Source organism: Dysidea avara, chromosome 4 (assembly GCF_963678975.1).
Source record: "Dysidea avara chromosome 4, odDysAvar1.4, whole genome shotgun sequence".
NCBI lineage: Eukaryota > Metazoa > Porifera > Demospongiae > Dictyoceratida > Dysideidae > Dysidea > Dysidea avara.
The window spans coordinates 28013826-28031460 of record NC_089275.1 but is presented as its reverse complement, the minus strand read 5'-3'; the positions used below and the strand labels follow the sequence as shown (position 1 = coordinate 28031460).

General features: G+C 35.6%; 1 protein-coding gene across 1 annotated transcript in view; it reads right to left on the bottom strand.

Annotated features, from left to right (window-relative positions):
• The window catches only part of LOC136253728 (adhesion G protein-coupled receptor L4-like), a 94224-nt gene that overhangs the window by 21361 nt on the left and 55228 nt on the right, over positions 1-17635 (bottom strand). The window contains exons 9-17 of the mRNA XM_066046384.1: positions 15949-16095; positions 15618-15678; positions 15461-15566; positions 15224-15276; positions 15036-15162; positions 10452-10552; positions 8826-8937; positions 4031-4187; positions 3901-3967 (exon numbers count right to left, since the gene is read on the bottom strand). Of these exons, the coding sequence (XP_065902456.1) occupies positions 3901-3967; positions 4031-4187; positions 8826-8937; positions 10452-10552; positions 15036-15162; positions 15224-15276; positions 15461-15566; positions 15618-15678; positions 15949-16095 (931 nt within the window). The remainder of the gene's footprint in view (positions 1-3900; positions 3968-4030; positions 4188-8825; positions 8938-10451; positions 10553-15035; positions 15163-15223; positions 15277-15460; positions 15567-15617; positions 15679-15948; positions 16096-17635) is intronic.

The following is a 17635-nucleotide window of genomic DNA, read 5'->3' as shown; positions in this document are numbered from 1 at the left end:
TTTCCATGTGTTTTCAATCAGCACATGCAAAGAACAAGCAGTTGCCAATTATTGTGACCGGATCTGCAAGAACCCCAGATATTAGTACTAGTGCATTTGTGACTGGATCTGTGAAAAGGGGTCTTATATCCTTTCCAAATTTCCAAGTTTGATGAGAGTCACAACTCATCTTGTTTTTAATCTATTGTCTTAAAATTATTTCCAGGAATAGTACTATGTTAGGAGAGTAACGTGACCAAATGTCAGGCTGGTACCATACTCAAAAGTAAAATTATGAATTGCCAAGTACATGCAATTGGAAATGCTTTAAGACCCCTTTTTGCAGATCCGGTCACATTTCTTGAATTCCCATTTTCTTTAGATTTCCAAAGGAATGGTAAACCAAAGTTTCAGCTCTACATGCCAAGCACTGTTGAAGTTACAGCGCTACAAAGTGGTAATAACAGAACTGAAACCAGAGACAATACAGAATATAAACTACAGGTGCTTAATTAAATGGTTATAACTTATGGTTGTAGTCCTCTGCCAAGATGCAACTTGTGTCATCAGATTTTCCATAAGCAGGCGAATCCATTGCTGGGTAAGTTTATCTTCCAGACCCTTCCTATAACCATATTGGCATTGCATTTACTGGGGAAACCACGCCTATTTTACATGATGAAACATAAAATTACAAACAAAGTATGACTATAATAACTACAAACTATAACAAACACATACATAACTATAGTAAATTAAGAGAGTACGATTATGGGGAAGAGGGAAAGTCATCATCCAAACCTTGTAGAGCCCAATATCATAAAATTATCTTGGCATATAATTGTTTTTCCCACATAAACACACTGAAAAGTTGTTGATGTAAGTTTCTCCTAGCCAGTTTAGGTGGAACTACTAAAAGCAATGGATCTAAGAATTGACAGTGCAAAAGGTGCCCAGACCACAAAAGATTCCATAATGGAATGAAATCACCTCCTTCTCTTAAAAGCTATCATTCTAAAAAAATGAGTACAATAATTTACAAGTGACTGATTCTGCAAGAATCCCACATGTTAGTGCAAACCTAATTACAGTGTAGAATGCAATAAATGCAGGAGATATATTTCATCCTGATTATCAACATGGTAGTTTTGCCTATTTTGATGTCTCTATCCACAGTATTACTCAGCCTGCTTGTATACATTTCTTCCTCTGCTACCTGTGCTTGGGTAGCTGCTGTAGCTGGATAGGTGGCTAAGGATGCTATTAATTCAATGTCTTTCAACACATTGTGGAGACCTTATTTGTTGAAAGACACTGAATGTGCTATTACATTCATACTCCCTGATTACACTTCAGACTACAGGACTAGATTGACCCAACTTGGTATGTTGCCATTGATGTATATTTATGAAATATCTGACATCATTTTTTCATCAAATCACTTAAAACTCCTACAGATAAGTTCAATATCTTTGCCTATGTCAGCTTCAATACTGGTTCTACTAGATCTTCTGGCACCAAACTACACCACAAGACAGCCCATACCAATGCAGCTATGAACTATTTTTTCACCTACCTACACTGTAGACTATGGAACTCTCTGCAAATAATTGATCTTATACAATCATTAGCTACAATAAAACAGAAATTAAAGGAATTGATATGGAATCATTTCTTAGCTAACTCTGACAATTCTCCTTGTTGTTTCCATTACCTTTGTCCCTGTTCCAAGAATCCTGCATCTAACAATTTTAGCCACTTGTAATTAAATAATAGACGTTAGTGTATAGTTATTATTTAATGTATGTTAGGCTATCAGTGTAGGTCACTGGTAGACCCTAAGAAGTATTATTCTGTAAAGCATTAAAAAGGTTAATTATACCGTTGAAGACTATATGGAGCTACAGATACATGAAAACGTCGTTTTCTGGTTCCGTAAAATGAGTAAGTTTCCCACCCTCACCAGCTGTACTTGGCCGCATGACACACCTGGTATAGCTACGTATATAAGCTATTTTCATAATTTTTGTAGTAGCTACTCTAATAGAGCACACATTTTTTTTCTGAGCACTTCAATACAAAGCATGTAGAATGCTCTAGAATTTCCACTGATAGATCTACAAGTTCTATGAATTACAAACATTTTATAAGCTAGAATTTTTCATTATAAAGCAGAAATTAAGTGAGGTGATCAACCAAGATAGCAGTGGTTCAGTGGCTAAGGATGTGGGAGTTAGGTATGGAGGTCCTTGGTTTGAACTCTGGTGGTAAACGTTTTTGTTGAAAATTTTCGTGCACCTTTTTTAACCCCGCGGTGACTGCTCTATTAGAGTATCTCGATCCTGCAATTTTACAGGTGGTTGGTGATATTGTTATAACTCCATTACTGTTAGTGTGATTTCTTTCAAACCACAAAAGGTTTGCACTACAATGGTTACTCCATGTACAGACCAATTTTCAAGTCATTCCTTCAAGTGGTTTACACTGTGGCCGTGACAAAATATTGCTATCGCATTTTTCGAAAATTGCATATAACTTCCTTGTTATCCAATGTGTATGAAAAGCTCAGTACAAAATTTGGATTGCCCGATAAACATGCTGCATTACAGTCTCACTGCTCTCCATATTTGAAGAAAATTTACTAAAGCATGTATGAGTTATAGAGGTTTTTCTAAGTGTGTTGCAAGGAAAAATAAGAGGGTAGAAGAAGAAAATACGAAGAAACTAAGACAAACATTGAAGGTGCATATTTCAGTGGTAGTTTGCTCATAATTATTTGAAATGGGAGGTGTCCCACCCTGAGGGAGTTTCCACAGCAAAAATGGTTAATTTCTAGTTAGGCACTATCGAGCTACGGATGCGTGAAAACCGAGGTAAAAACCGAGGTGAAAACCGAGGTGAAAACAGCATTTTCTTGGTTACTGTAAAGCACACACTTGTGTGTCACATGCCCATGCTGGCTGTCTTTGGCTGCACAACACACTGACTATTGTATGTTCTGATTATTATAAAGGGTGCACACCCAGATGGGCAGTGGGTGTTAACTAGAATCGGTAGTTGAGAACGTTACAACCAGTCAGCTGTAACACTAACTTGATTGAAGATAAAAGGAAAGACAAGGTGCAAAGGGCACACATTCATCAGAACCCTAAAAGGCACACCCCACTGGTGAGTTTGTTATTGTGGCATAAATGGTGGCCGTATGCCGCTTCATTTGGCCTCCAGCCTTGCGACCGTGGTCAGGCAGGCAGGTAGGCTGGCAGATAGGCTGGCAGGTAGGCTAGCAGTCAGGCAGACAAAAATTCGAGTTCGGGCAATTTTTAAAAAAGAATCTATATTCGGCCACCTGTAAGTGCTTTCTTGTTCTTTGATGTTAGATGGACTAATATTATTCTGTAAAGGTGATTTTCATCGTGTACTAGGGTGATTTTTAAAGACACCATTTTAGGTAACATGCATCATTTTAGGTGGATCCCTACGAACTCTTGCTTTTACTCATGCAGTTATTCCATAATTGTACTCAAATTGTGTGATTATCTACAGTATATTAATTATCTGGTTTTGTGTGCTTGCTACCGGTTTTGTACTTGTGTGTTCAATTACATGATATTACATTGTACTTATGTCTTGTTTTGTATTTTTTGTAACTATACGTTGTTATCACTCTTACAAGTAAGAGCAGCTTAGTCAATTGTGTGGAGCTTAACAAATCAAATTAATTTAATTCCATGTTTAAGTTCTGATTTCAATTCAACATTATGATGTATAGTGATGACATATTTATCAGTCGTTTAATTAAATATTTGGGTTATTTGTTTTTATATACAATACATAATTATGTAATACTACTCATAGATGTATGTACATAGCAACTGATTAGTAGTAATCTTCTTTGCTTATATAGTATGCACATATACGTACCTGTCATTGAGTCCATACTGCTCATGTGATACTGCTGCTGATACAGCAACAATTGGAATAGGCAGACCTATATATAATAAAATGTATTCAATGTTCGGCTGTTTGGACACTTGAGTATAGTAAAACTTACCCCAGCCAACAACTGAGAAAAACTTTTTACTTTTAAAAAATCCATTATAGAACACAAGTTTGATCATAATGAACATGAGGATTCCTTCACAAAGCATCCAGCTAAATGCAGCCATGAAGAAGTAGTGAAGTAAGATGGCCACAGTGAGACAGGTAACCTTAAAGAAAATTAGTATGACAGTAAAGATTACAAACTAAGTAAAATTGGAAACTATTAACCTAGTCCAACACGCACATGATTTGTATTAATTATATCAAGACACATGGTAGTGTGTGATGCCACAAAATATAGACACACGTGTTATTAAACAGGACTAGAGCAAGATAATTAGCATGGAGCAGTAGTCCTTCCTCTTCAGTTTAACTGGATAAAACTGTTAAATAAAAGTGATGATGCATATCTAATATTATTGAGATAACAATATAATGGCAAACTGTTTTAGGCTACTGTGTATAGAGTGTGCAGGATATAATAGGCTTTTAAAAGCAAAGTAAATGGTAAATTTTTCGTACAGTGGACACTGGGGAACAGAACATCTGTATTGTTTACTTATATAAACAAGATTGAAACACTACTCTAATAGAACAGTCACACTGTAGAACGTGAAACTTGCTGCTATAGGAAGAACTAAAACATGAACTCTAACAGTACAATGAACACATCATGAGATTTTCCAATAGAGCAGTCACACAAGCTTTTGACCTTGATAATCTTTTATAAACGTTGAACAAAAACAGATACGTTTTGAGTATTATTAGGTGACAGAAAGAATTACTGGAAAAATAGATGAAAAAACAAAACAAATAAAAAACAGAAACAACAAAAATTAGCCCTATTGTTGCATGAGTGGTAGTCACAAGTTACAATTGTGATAAAGTCTGCAACTAGTTATAACATAATTATACTAATATATATATTAAAAAATATTAATTTAGCAATGAGGTAGAGAACCAAGTGATAGAAAGTAGTGAAGCAAGAGATGAATGATGGTATTACAGCATAGCTCAGTGGGAAAATCCCTATACATTGGCATGTTTTAACAATCATTTTGTTCAATGCCAAAGTAGGAAATTCCCTCCAAGCTATGCTGTAATACTATCATTCATCTATTGTTTCACTACTTTTTATCATTTGAATCCTACATCATTTTTAAATTAATACTTTTTAATATAGTAGTTTTTTTTGTTGTTGCTGTATTATACAGCTATACATGCATGACTGTTCTATTAGGGTGACTGCTGTATTAGAGTATCTCTAGTCAGCCTTTCATCTACCCAGGGGGTATTTTCATTGTGTTAGCATTATGAATACAGCTAGACTAATAATAACGGAGTGTGTCATCGTGATCGAGTAAATATATTGTTAAGAGGTGTAGTCTCAGGTGGTGCTTGGTTGTTATTAATCAACCAAGATCATGATAATAGGCATGGTATTGAACCTATTGAGAAGTTACTGGTATCGCATAAATGCTTAATAAGTTTGCAGCATCTAAATATGCTGCTCACACAAAGTGGAAAATTAATGCCTCAATATGGTTTTCTTGCATGAAGAAGGACAAAGACAGCCTGATTGAAGATAAAAGGAAAGACAAGCCTCAGAAGGCACACACTCATCGGAATCCCAAAAGGCACATCCCACTAGTAAGTTTTTATTGTGGCATAAAATGGTGGTCGTGCACTGCTTCGTTTGGCCTTCAGCCTTACAACTGTGGTGGGGGATCCTTATTTAAACAGTACCACCGTGCCGTTTGATAATAGTAGCCATTTCAGAAAGTATATTAATGTAATCAGCGAACTGAACTGAACTATGTTTGTAAAACTATCTAAACCAAAACAGTCAAACTGTGAATAGGGGTATGCAAGCTAGGATAAAAAGATGTAAGATCAATAATGACAACTAAAAAATGGCTGCAATGTTGTTATTGCCAATTATTTTTAGTGAAGGTGGTCATAAAAATGATTGGTACCTTTCACTGTGGCTTTTTTTTGGGGCCACCCCCTTTTTCACAGCTTGGCTGTTTTGATTTAGATATCACTTTTTGTATTTGTATAATATTCCAAAGTTGTTGAGGTTTTTACTAGCCTTTTTCCTTTACTACAAAAGAAGAAAAAATGTTACATGCATTTGACTATTACAACAGTTTTTTGTATGTATCAAGACACATGGCAGTGTGTTGTATAAGCAAGAAATTTGGCATGCTACATCATGTGTATATTGACAGAAAAAAAAAAAGAAAACACAATTTTCATGCATGCATAGTTCCATGGCCCCTTCTCCATAGCACTCCATTTTGCATGCTGTAGTACTGTAGCTGTCTGCCAGGTAGGGCAGGTCATAGAGCAAATTTGATTAAATCCATACTGGTCACTTGCACAACATTGGAATTTAATATATATATATATATATATAATTATGTTTTTTTCTTCATTTTTACTTCGAAAAGCCTTAAGGGTCTAGATTTCTTTCGACACACTTTGCAAATATGTATGGCTATAAACTGTTGATGTGAAACCTGGTTGCCTTGAACTTTGGTGTTAATAGTGGTAAATTCACATACTAAGTTTGATATGAGTCTGATATAATGGTGTTATAAACATTTATTTATGTAAAAGAGATTGAACTTTTTGCCATTACTATATATAGGGTAAAACTTGAAATTTGGTGTGTACATAGGCTGATGATTATAACAGTGCCTTTGATGGTTTGAAAAACAATGGATATAAACAAAACTCAAATGAGTGCAAAATTGCGGTGTCAAGATACTGTAATGGAGCGATCACTGTGGGGTAAAGTTTAATAAAATTGTACTAGGGTTCAAACCAGGGCTTAACACCCAAATGCTTTACCACTGAGCCACTGCTATCTTGGCTGTTCACTTAATCAAATTTCTACTTTACAAATAAAAATTCTAGTTAAAGTCTGCTTACTAGTAAACACTTACTGTACGTATAATTTCATAGATCTACCAATGGAAATTCTAGATTGTTCTAGAACATTTATTATTATGCATTCTATTAGATGTCTTCAAAAAAATGTGTGCTCTATTAGATCAACACATATTCAAACAAAACATGCAATTAATATTTCTGTCTTCAATGATCATCATAATGTTTGTATAGATAAAAATAAATGTGGGAAAAATCAATCCCAAATTTGGGGCCTTATGAAGTGCAAAATCCACACACACACACACACACACACACACACACACACACACACACACACACACACACACACACACACACACGCACACGCACACACACACACATACACACACACACACACAAAACAAAAAGGTGTAGCATTTAAAAGCCTTAGTGAAAAAATAGAAAGGTGGCAGCCAAGAAATGGCTGCATTGATGTTATTGCAATAAATTTTAGTAATAGTTGCTATTGAAATTTATTAGCAATAACATTATTTCAGCCATTTCTTGGCTACCACCTTTGTTTTCACTACTTTTTTCACCAAGTATTCTGTAGGCCGCACCAATATTTTTACTGCTTGGCTGTTTTTGTGTGATCATATATATACACTACATATACAGTACCTCTCAAATGCAAAGTCATCTCATGAGAGTAAGAGAAAACTCTCTCATCAAAGGGCGTGGCTCACTCATCAAAGGGCGTGGTACCCATTTCACTTGCAAGTATTGATCCCAAATGAAATGGAATGAGTATTCACAAGCGAAATAGGTTGCAAATACTCAGTTCTGTTTTATTTTACAAGCGAAACAGGTTTAGTTAGTGTAGCTAGTTGTAACATTTTATTGTTAATATTTATTACTTTGCTTTTAAAAATTTTTATTTTGTAAAAAATGTTGTTACCTTCTAGTGTCTCAAGCGTAACTCTCCATGGCGAAAATGATTCATTTAGTGATGAGTGGTTGCTTTCTTGAAGACAATTTAATTATGACGAATTCTTGTGCCAATGCGACGAATTTGATTGCCAAAGTGATGAATTTAATTGCCAAAGCTACGAATTCAATTGCCAAAGGGACAAATTCATTTGCAAAAGTAATGAATTCAATTGCCAAAGTGACAAATTCAATTGCCAAAACCTGTAAGCCAATTTTGGAGTAGCTATTTTATCTGAAGAATTCCTGGAGCGATTTCGCATGTTGGTAAGTGTACTACTAAAGGTGAGGGAATTTCCATAGAAAAGCTGTCCCATTTTGTAAAGGTAGCACTGGCTATGTACCAATGAAAATCACATTGTTGTTCTTCATCCTGTTAATAACACACTAGTGTGACATGCTGGCTTCTAACATTGCATGACACACTACTGTGTGTCTTGATTCTGTGGTATTATCTTATTAGTATGCTATTATCATTGCTAACTATCAACACTTATCATGATAAAGGTTTCTCCTTATCACACACTCTAGAATACATCGTTGTATGAGAAATCCTCTGTACAAAATTTTAGCTGAATTGGTATGGATATCCTTTGAGATCAGTCGTATTGCTGAAAAGCTACAATATGGATTTGAACCAGTTAACTACACACTGAACACCCAGGATTATATCAGCTACACTTGTCATGACTGAATGATCGCACAAGTATGTATTTGTTTGCAACTTACACTGATACCTAAATTGCTTGCCACCACATTTTAAGACATGTTCCTATAGTCTCTATAACAACAGCATACTTAAGTGCTTCGTACATCACATTAAAATGCTATTACCTACATTTAGTCTACATATAATTAACCATCTTCTTAAGTTTTACTAATGTACCCTTTTGGTGTGGACTACCTTGTCATGAATGCATAGTACAAACACATGCTCTTACCCTGTACTCACTAGCAGTTTCAATACCGCTAACAAAAACTACAAGTCCCAGCAGTAGTGCAATAGCAAGATTTGTGTGAATAAAGTGTTGTTTCAGTTTAAACACTCTTTTCCTGTTCAAAATATTTAATGCATGTGATACAATCCTTACAGATAAAATATACCACATATTGGGAATCATTCATAGAAGAAAAGGTTCACAGAATTCATGATTTCAGATGTATCTGCAGGGCCATAGCTAGACTTTTATCAGGGTAGGTTCTTTTAGAAGAAAAGTGGACCTTTTTATATGACATGATTCAGACTTGCATGCAGGAACTAGGAGGGTCTGGGGGCATCCCCCCCAGGAAATGTTTTGAAAATAGATGCTAAAAGGTTGAATTTAGTGGCATTTCAGTCAATAAAAATCACAATTTTTAGGTAAGCTGAAGACCAGCTGTATGGATGATATCTGGAAAAATATCTCTACTGCTACTGTAATTATACCATCTGCACATGCATGTATCTAAGTATAATATATTGGAATGTCACAGTGAATAAGAATGGGAAAGGTTGAGCACTCTGCCATGATCGACAGGGTAGTGGAGCAGAACAAAGGGTGTCTTAAACAATGAAATTTACACATTGCATGGAGTTGAAGCATGGATGCTATTGGTGGGCTCTACATGGAGGGGTTTGTCCACCATGATCTTATATTTTTAATGAAAGCTCAGTTTAGACAATCTACATGTAGTTTTTAAAAGAAAATGTAATTGTGACTGTTCTATTAGAGTGATTGTTCTATTAGAGTGGTTGACTGTTCTATTAGAGCATCTCGATCTCGCATTGCATTTAATATAAGCACTGAATTAGTTCCTCGGAGCACTTAATTTAGCTTCTTATTAGTAGTATCTATAGTAAACTGTAGCTAATGGACTTTTGCTCCTGAAAATTTGGACTTGTATACTAAAATTGTGGACCTTTTGGTTAAATTATGGACCTTTTTGCTAAAATTGTGAACCTTTTACTGAAATTGTGGACTTTTTTCGAAGAGGGCAGTTCTTCAGAACCCCCTGAACTCCCCCTGGCTATGGGCCTGATTTGGGAATATTGTCTTGCATATTTTTCCCATCATGAGGTGTGAGTATGATTGTAGCTGGCTTTGATCATTACCGCAAACAACTAAGTTTTTACATCATGCTGTGTACAATGCTACACAGTCATGCACAACAATACCATGTGATTCAATCAGAGAAGCAAATGTCAGTATTAATACAGTGACATTGGAAGGAAATTGGTGTTACTCAAGAGAAAATGGGGCAAATATACTGTACCCGATTCACTCATCAACTTGTAGAGTGGTTTGCCTATCATCTGTTTAGTATTGTGAATTCTATCTGCACAAATCAGAAGTCGCAGATTATGTGTGATACCCATCCATGCAACAAGTCACAGTCTTTAATTTACAGTCAACATGTCACAATGAGATGTGCGGCCATGACTGACCGATTGTAGGCATGACTCCCAAATTGTTTTACACAATAAATTGCTATTGTTTTCTGGTACATGTAAATGAGAAAAGGATAGAGTATTTGCAAATATTTTCTTCATCAAATCATTCCCAATACATGGTATTGTACCATATTACCTTAGAGCAATGAACAAAATCACCGCAATTATTAGACACACTATAGACACAGTACATCCGATGTAGCTGATTATGGTCAAAGCTTTAGATTCAGAATTTTCCTGTAACACAGCAGAGTGGAGATGCATTCTAGCATTATAGCATATTATTAACAATTGTTTAACTTATCAGTGCAACACAGTATAATTAATTGGAGTATTTTATTCAGTGAAGATTTATAAACAATAAACACCACAAAACTGTTACTCTTCCCAATAATTAGACTACAACAAGTGTGATACTGAAATTTGATTGGCTGAAAACATGGTCTTTAAATCCCGTAGTGCATGTCCAATAGAGGACACACTATGAGGCAATATGAAACATGACAAAAATTACATGCCTGTAACATTGGCAATGCATGGGCATTTAAAAGATATGTAGTAACAGCTGTACTGAATTAGAGGGAGGTGTAATGGGCTTGTTTATACTAATCAACACTACATTTCCTATTTAAAAGCAGCTGTTAAGGCACAACAATGAGTTGTAGTCCAATTAGTTATACTTCAAAGCATAAACATGGCAAGCACCCACCTGTAACATTGGCTACGCATGGGTGTTTAAATGGATAGCAACAGCCATGCTGAATTAGAGGGAGGTGTTGAGGGTTTGTTTGTACTAATTAACAAGACACTACAAGCAGCTGTCAACTCAAGGTACAATAAAAAGGGGGTGTATAAACAGTGGAATGGACTACTGGAATGGTGGAATGGAATTTTTAAAAGTTCAATATCAGTTTTTACATCCAAATTTAGTACAACCCCTCCCCTTAAGTAAGCAAATAAATTGGATTCCCCTTGAAGTCAACTCTTTTAGCATAATTCACCTCACTATAGACAAAGTTTACCAATGTAATGTACCGTAAAGTCAGTTATGAACATGCACAATAGCAGTTTATTGAGAATACCAAGAAGACTCCTGACTTAACCCTTGTTCCCAATTAATGATAAAAAGTTAGCTAGCTAGCTGATTACACGTATGCATTGTAAAAGTACATTCACTGTATAATGAAGTATTCATTTATTTATTATCAACTTTACTAGTTAGGTGCAAACACAGAAGTCAGAGCCTGTACCAGGGTTTACCACTAACCTAGAAGCCTAAGCAAAAATCTTTGGGTAAAGTGAAACGTGACTATCTTGAAAGCTGTGGCAGTACCACATTGCACACTGAACTGAACCTTCATTATGACAGTTAGTTCAGACAAGTAATAAAGTATTGAATTATAAGTCATACAAGTGTTGTGGTGAGGAAAAGTATGCTAAATGAGCTGACTTCAATGAGGAATCCTATTTTTTTTCATACTTAAGGTTACGGTATAGTCACGGGCAATCATTCAAAATTTTGAATGCCTATCGAAACTTTTTAAGAAGCCCATAAAACCAGTCTAGCAGCGTGAAAAGTTTTAAATGAAGGTGAAGCCCTTCATATTTAATGTTTTTATGTAGCTACAGTGTAGTTTGAGGCAGGTGAAACACTACAATTTGTTGTAGTAACACAAGTAAGCCAGCCCGTACATCGCTCAGCCCCAGCTGTCACTACCATGTTTTTCCGCCGCCAAATACAGCAAAAGCTGTAGGCTCTATTGGCATTTCTGGGGCATAGTGATACTGTGTATTAAATTTATTAGGTCCTGTGGAAGCGTTTTGGCGTGTTTCTTCCCAGTGACTTAGATACAAGCCTTCAAAGAGCTTGTTTCACTCAAAAAAACTACTAAAAGTTCAATAAAGCGTCTATACAATAAGTAACTTAAAAAACCGCTTCCACAGGACCTAGGTATTTCAGTTGTTTAATCACTTGTGTTGAAATTATAAGGATTCGGTAATCTGTTAGTCTGGTTTTCGGAGGCGTGTTTTTATAAAACATCGCTCTCTTGTGGACCACACACCCAAGAACAGTCATTGTTCTGCAGTATAAACAAACAAGTACAATTAGTTGCATTGCTAACACAACACAGTTGGTGAAATTATTTATCCCTGCTTTGTTAAAGCAGGTTTTGTAATTTGTTCCGCCCACGCATTTTAAACTATTCCGTAACCTTAAGAGGAGGAGTTGTACTTATTTGGATGTAAAAAATGATATTGAACTTTAAAAAATTCCATTCCACCATTCCAGTATTCCACCATCCAGTAGTCCATTCCACTGTTTATACACTCCCAATAAAAAGTTGTAGTGTAATAAGTTAGACGTCAAGAACCAATAGGTTCTACAGGATTTAGAAACCCTCAGACCCTTAATAGCACCCTTGCTGTACCCAAGCAGGGCCTTTGAGTTTTCTAAATCCTGTAGAACCCTGGTTCTTGATGTCTAACTATTATTTAGCAATGTACACTTCTTAATGATTAGACCTCAGGGAATTATGCTCAAAACTTCCTCATTATTCTATTCCAAAAGTTCGCATTACTTTTTTATTATTCCCAATGTTTGTGTATTATTCTCAAAATTATTCACAGTTTCTATAATGTCTGCATGCAATCATAATGTTTAGCAAGATTTTGGAGAAGTGAAATTGCTATTCTATTGGATAGGAAACTATTACATGATTATTTTTCTCATTGCCTCAGTCTGTTTTCTGTACAGTATTACTGCATAATATAAAATGTATTATGAAGCCACCTAACTTCAAAGGCAAATTTCAGGATACATGTCTTATAAACCTTGGCTGGCCATGGTACATTTAAGTTAAAACATAGCTGGCTATGGTACATTTTAAATCTACCATCCCTTGATGTGGGAGCAGTATAGCCAAATTGTTTATGTAAAAACTCGAGCCGAAATCGATTGAGGGAATTTATTATTGGTCACGTGATGAAAACCATGCTTTCAATTTTGCATTCCTACAGCACTCTGATGGAAGCGATTTGTCACCCTTGCCATCCTATGAGTCGAGAAACGTTGGTTTAAGGCGAGAACAAGTGCCATAGCATAATAAGTGGTTTACTGCATTTTTGAATATGGACATGCCCACTTTTCGAGTAACATGAGATAAACACGCTACAGCGAAGCTTACCCCTATAGATGTTTAGTAAATGTAGCAAACGATCTGTAAACAATGCAGTGGCTTTAAAATACTTGTAAAATTGCTTAATTGAAATATATGTGGTCGCATGAGTCCGAGGACACACCACACTTTATTAATTTTTATATTGTTTATGCCTTTTTCATCAATAATGATGGTTTCTCTCTCTTTCTGTGATACTGTTAGGACTTACCCATTCATATTAAGAAACGTAGTCACAACGTTGCTGCTGTCCCATAATTGAATTCAATAAGTTGGTCCATATAATGAATTCAGTGGTCGGTCTCGTATTGGTTTGGGTGATTAATCGCCTCCAGACTAAGCTTGCATTGGCATGGTACCTATTAGTTGTATCACATGCCCTCGTAATTTGCCTGATATGTACACCCACGCTCTTGGGCCTGATGGTCCTTGATCTTGGATGTACATATCAGGCAAATCACTCGGGTACATGATACAACTATTACATAAACATTTCAAAAGAGTGTATAAGTAGTTCACAATATCAGTAACATTAGTAGTAGTGATGTGCGATATATCGAAAAAATATCGATTTTGCAATAATTTTGTCGATATCGTTATCGTATCGATTTTCGATACTGCTTCGGCAGATTTCAATATTTATCAAAAATGTAATAATTTGCGATAATTATCGAAATATCGAAGAATATTTCGATAAATCTACAGCATTTAGTGTGTGATTTTGCAATCACGCTAGAAATAAAGGTTGGTTCTGTACTATCTAGCCACTTTAAAACTTGTCTGCCAGTTTTCTAGGCTTATTATTAGTTTTATGCAATGGTTTGTGTGCAAATTGTATTTCAAGCATATTTATAAATATCGGCCGCCCACGCAATTACACCACCCACATAATTAAAAATTATCGAAAATCGTATCGAAATTTCGATATTTACCCCAATATCGCATTGATATAATATCGAAATAAAAATCCTGATATCGCATACCACTAATTAGCAGTCATCATCCTAAGGCCTTTAATTAGAAGTCTATAATCAAATTTAATATTACATACCAGTGCTCACAATAATGAAAAAGATATGTACTGCAGTGACTGCAGATCAAAACCAAATTTGCCCTGCGGTTGCTGGCTATTGATTTGCGGTGCTACATTATCAACTATGCATAATGAGGGATGTAGCCAGGATGGCATACACCAGTGTTACAGATGCTAAGCTAGGGGGCCTGGAGGCATGCCAAATCTGAGAGTGACTTCAGCAGAATACTGTGAATGTTTGCTTTACACTATTATGACACATGAATAGCTAAGTTATTATTCCACATGCTAGGCAGTAACTGCTGACCATAACAAATATTGGTCGGTTGTAGGAGGGATTTGAATGGAAAACTGCAGACTTCCGACTGTTATTTTGAGCTCTGACACATTTCCCATGTTCCCATGACATCATATACATGTAGGCATTTTGTTGTTATTGGTAAATAATACAGATCACTTTCCCATGTGTATGTATGATAACAAAGGAGCTACAAGTTTAAGTAGCACTCACTCCAGACACATCTACCAGAACAGCAAAACTGGTCAAGTGGGTAGTAGAACACTGAACAAATGTGTTATTAGTTGTGTCACTCTGTATGATACCATCAGTTGAGAACCTGCCACTTTGATTGGTAGTACTACATTAAGGATGTGAAATATATATTTGTAGAAAAAGATTTAATGATATACTGTACATACTTTGATAAGTCGAAAAAAGCACAGCGACTATTAAATCGTGTGTTATTCCCCGGCTACATTGCAGAGGTGAACAAAAAGAAAACATTTGTAATGATGTAAACATACAAATGTTTAAAAGTAAACTACACACACTGTGAGATGTCACAAGCAGTTAACAAAGTTACAGTATGTATGTATACAGTACATCAGTAAAGTTTCCATGAAAATATTTCTGTACATACTGTAATATGTACTTACACTTCCAATATGAAATATCATAGACACAGTTTCATTTCCAAGACTTGTTCTAGGCCGTTCATTACTTGATATTTGAATAGATAGTATCAAGCTTTCCAATCTCACCCTGCATGAAAATGTGTATGATATCATATCCTGTGTATTCAAGACAGCATACCCCTCATCTGTAGGTAGGTGTGAATTTCTAGTAACAGTGCTAATGACTGGAACTCTTCTTCCTATATGCACAAACAAAGAAAATTTGTCATGTTTACTACAAGTATTAAGTGTGTAATAAAGTGATACAAAGTTAAATTACTAAATTATAATTAAATTACTAAACTTATAACAATTTTTAGTGACAACCTAGTTATATATCTGAACACAATTGCTTTGTTACTTTAGAGTAAGTATTTTCATTCCAATTTCTTTAAAAATTTTTATAGAATTATACTCCATTGTGCATTTCAAGGACAGTTTTCTATTAGTTACCCATACTAAAATAGTACCTTCTTTATTCATTTGGTTTAATATCACAGTACTTGGTATTTGAAACGTTGGTGTCATTTTCTCAAAAGTGGATGAGCTTGTATTAGGTAACATGATGTTTTCCATTGTCATCAAACTTTCTTCAGTTGGTATCACTACTTCAATTGCTAAAATAGTAGATAATTACATGTATAAATGATCAAGCTGTGACAAGATAAGTAAGCAAACTCACAACAGTTTTTTGTAGTCTGTACATACATTTACTGTATGGTGTGATATGGATATATAATGTGATATCATATATCAGATGCTGTAGGAATAGTACTATTTAGACTCTATTTAGGCTGCTCTGGGTGGGTAATAAATCTCATATACTCCACAGCTGCACCTTGTTTTCTAATATACTCCATGCCTTCAGGCACAATACAACATATGCTCAAAACTAGGTTTATCTAATCAGTATGAATTTTTCACATACAGTGATGTAATGAGGGTGCTTAATTTTGTCGTGTGAGCATACATAGTTGCCATGGCATTTGTATTATCACAAGAAAACAAGCCGCTTTTGCTGAGCCTACAGCAGAAACAACCATCGATGAGGTAAGTAATCTGAGTGTAATGTCTAAAGCAGTTGTACTGGCACAATGTGGAGTCTACAAAATTTATAAACTTGAAGGCCCCTTAGTAGCACACGAGTGAAGCGAGGGTGCTACAGCTCGGGCCTTTGGGTTTATAAATTTCATAGACTCCACATTGTGCCCGAATAATTGTTTTAGACTCTATTTCTCATTTCAGCCATGGCTGTTTCTACTGTAGGCTTGGCAAAAGCAGCTGGTTTTCTTATGATAATGCTAACACCATGGCAAATATTCATGCTCACGTGACAAAACAAGTGCCCTTGTTACATCACTGCACATGAAAAATGCATACTGATTGGATGCACTTAGTTTTGAGCATATGTTATATTGTGCCTGAAGGCGTGGAGTATATTAGAAAACCAGGTGGAGTATATGAGATTTATTACCCACCCAAAACAGCCTAAATGGAGTCTAAGCTTAACTTTCTTCAAGTGACAGTTAGCTTAATGATTATAATATGCAGCCCCCAACCAGATACCCTCACTTTGTGTGTGGTGATACTGGATGTTTAAACATGGTATGGAATTTTGTAAGCACCTGTTGATTGTGCTGGCTATAGGCACCTGAAGCATCATGCATTATTTTAACATATTATAGGTAGGTAGACTAATTAAGCCTTATACATAGTAATGTAAAATTCAAGTCAGGCCATGCCAAATGTTTCACAAATTATTTACCCTCTAGTGGTGACCCAGCAGGTTGAAAAAAACAAAACTATAAATTTACTGGAATCAATATCATCTACCACTGACTGTTTTATTAGAGTATATATGACTGCTCTATCAGAGTATAGTATTTGATTTTTTTAAAATGCAACCTTAAATTAGAATTCAATAAGCTTGTTGCTGAAACTTGATTGGCTGAAAACGTGGTCTCTAAATCCCATAGTACAATACTCATGTCCTATAGAGACCATTCTTAACAAGATGAAGTGTACATTACATCCATTATACTTTGAAACACAGGATTCTGCAAAATGTTGTGACCCCCAGGCCCTGTAGTAGTGCCCTCCCTTTAGTTGCCATTGGGCACCACAACACAGGGCCTTCAGGTTACTAAACTCCATAGT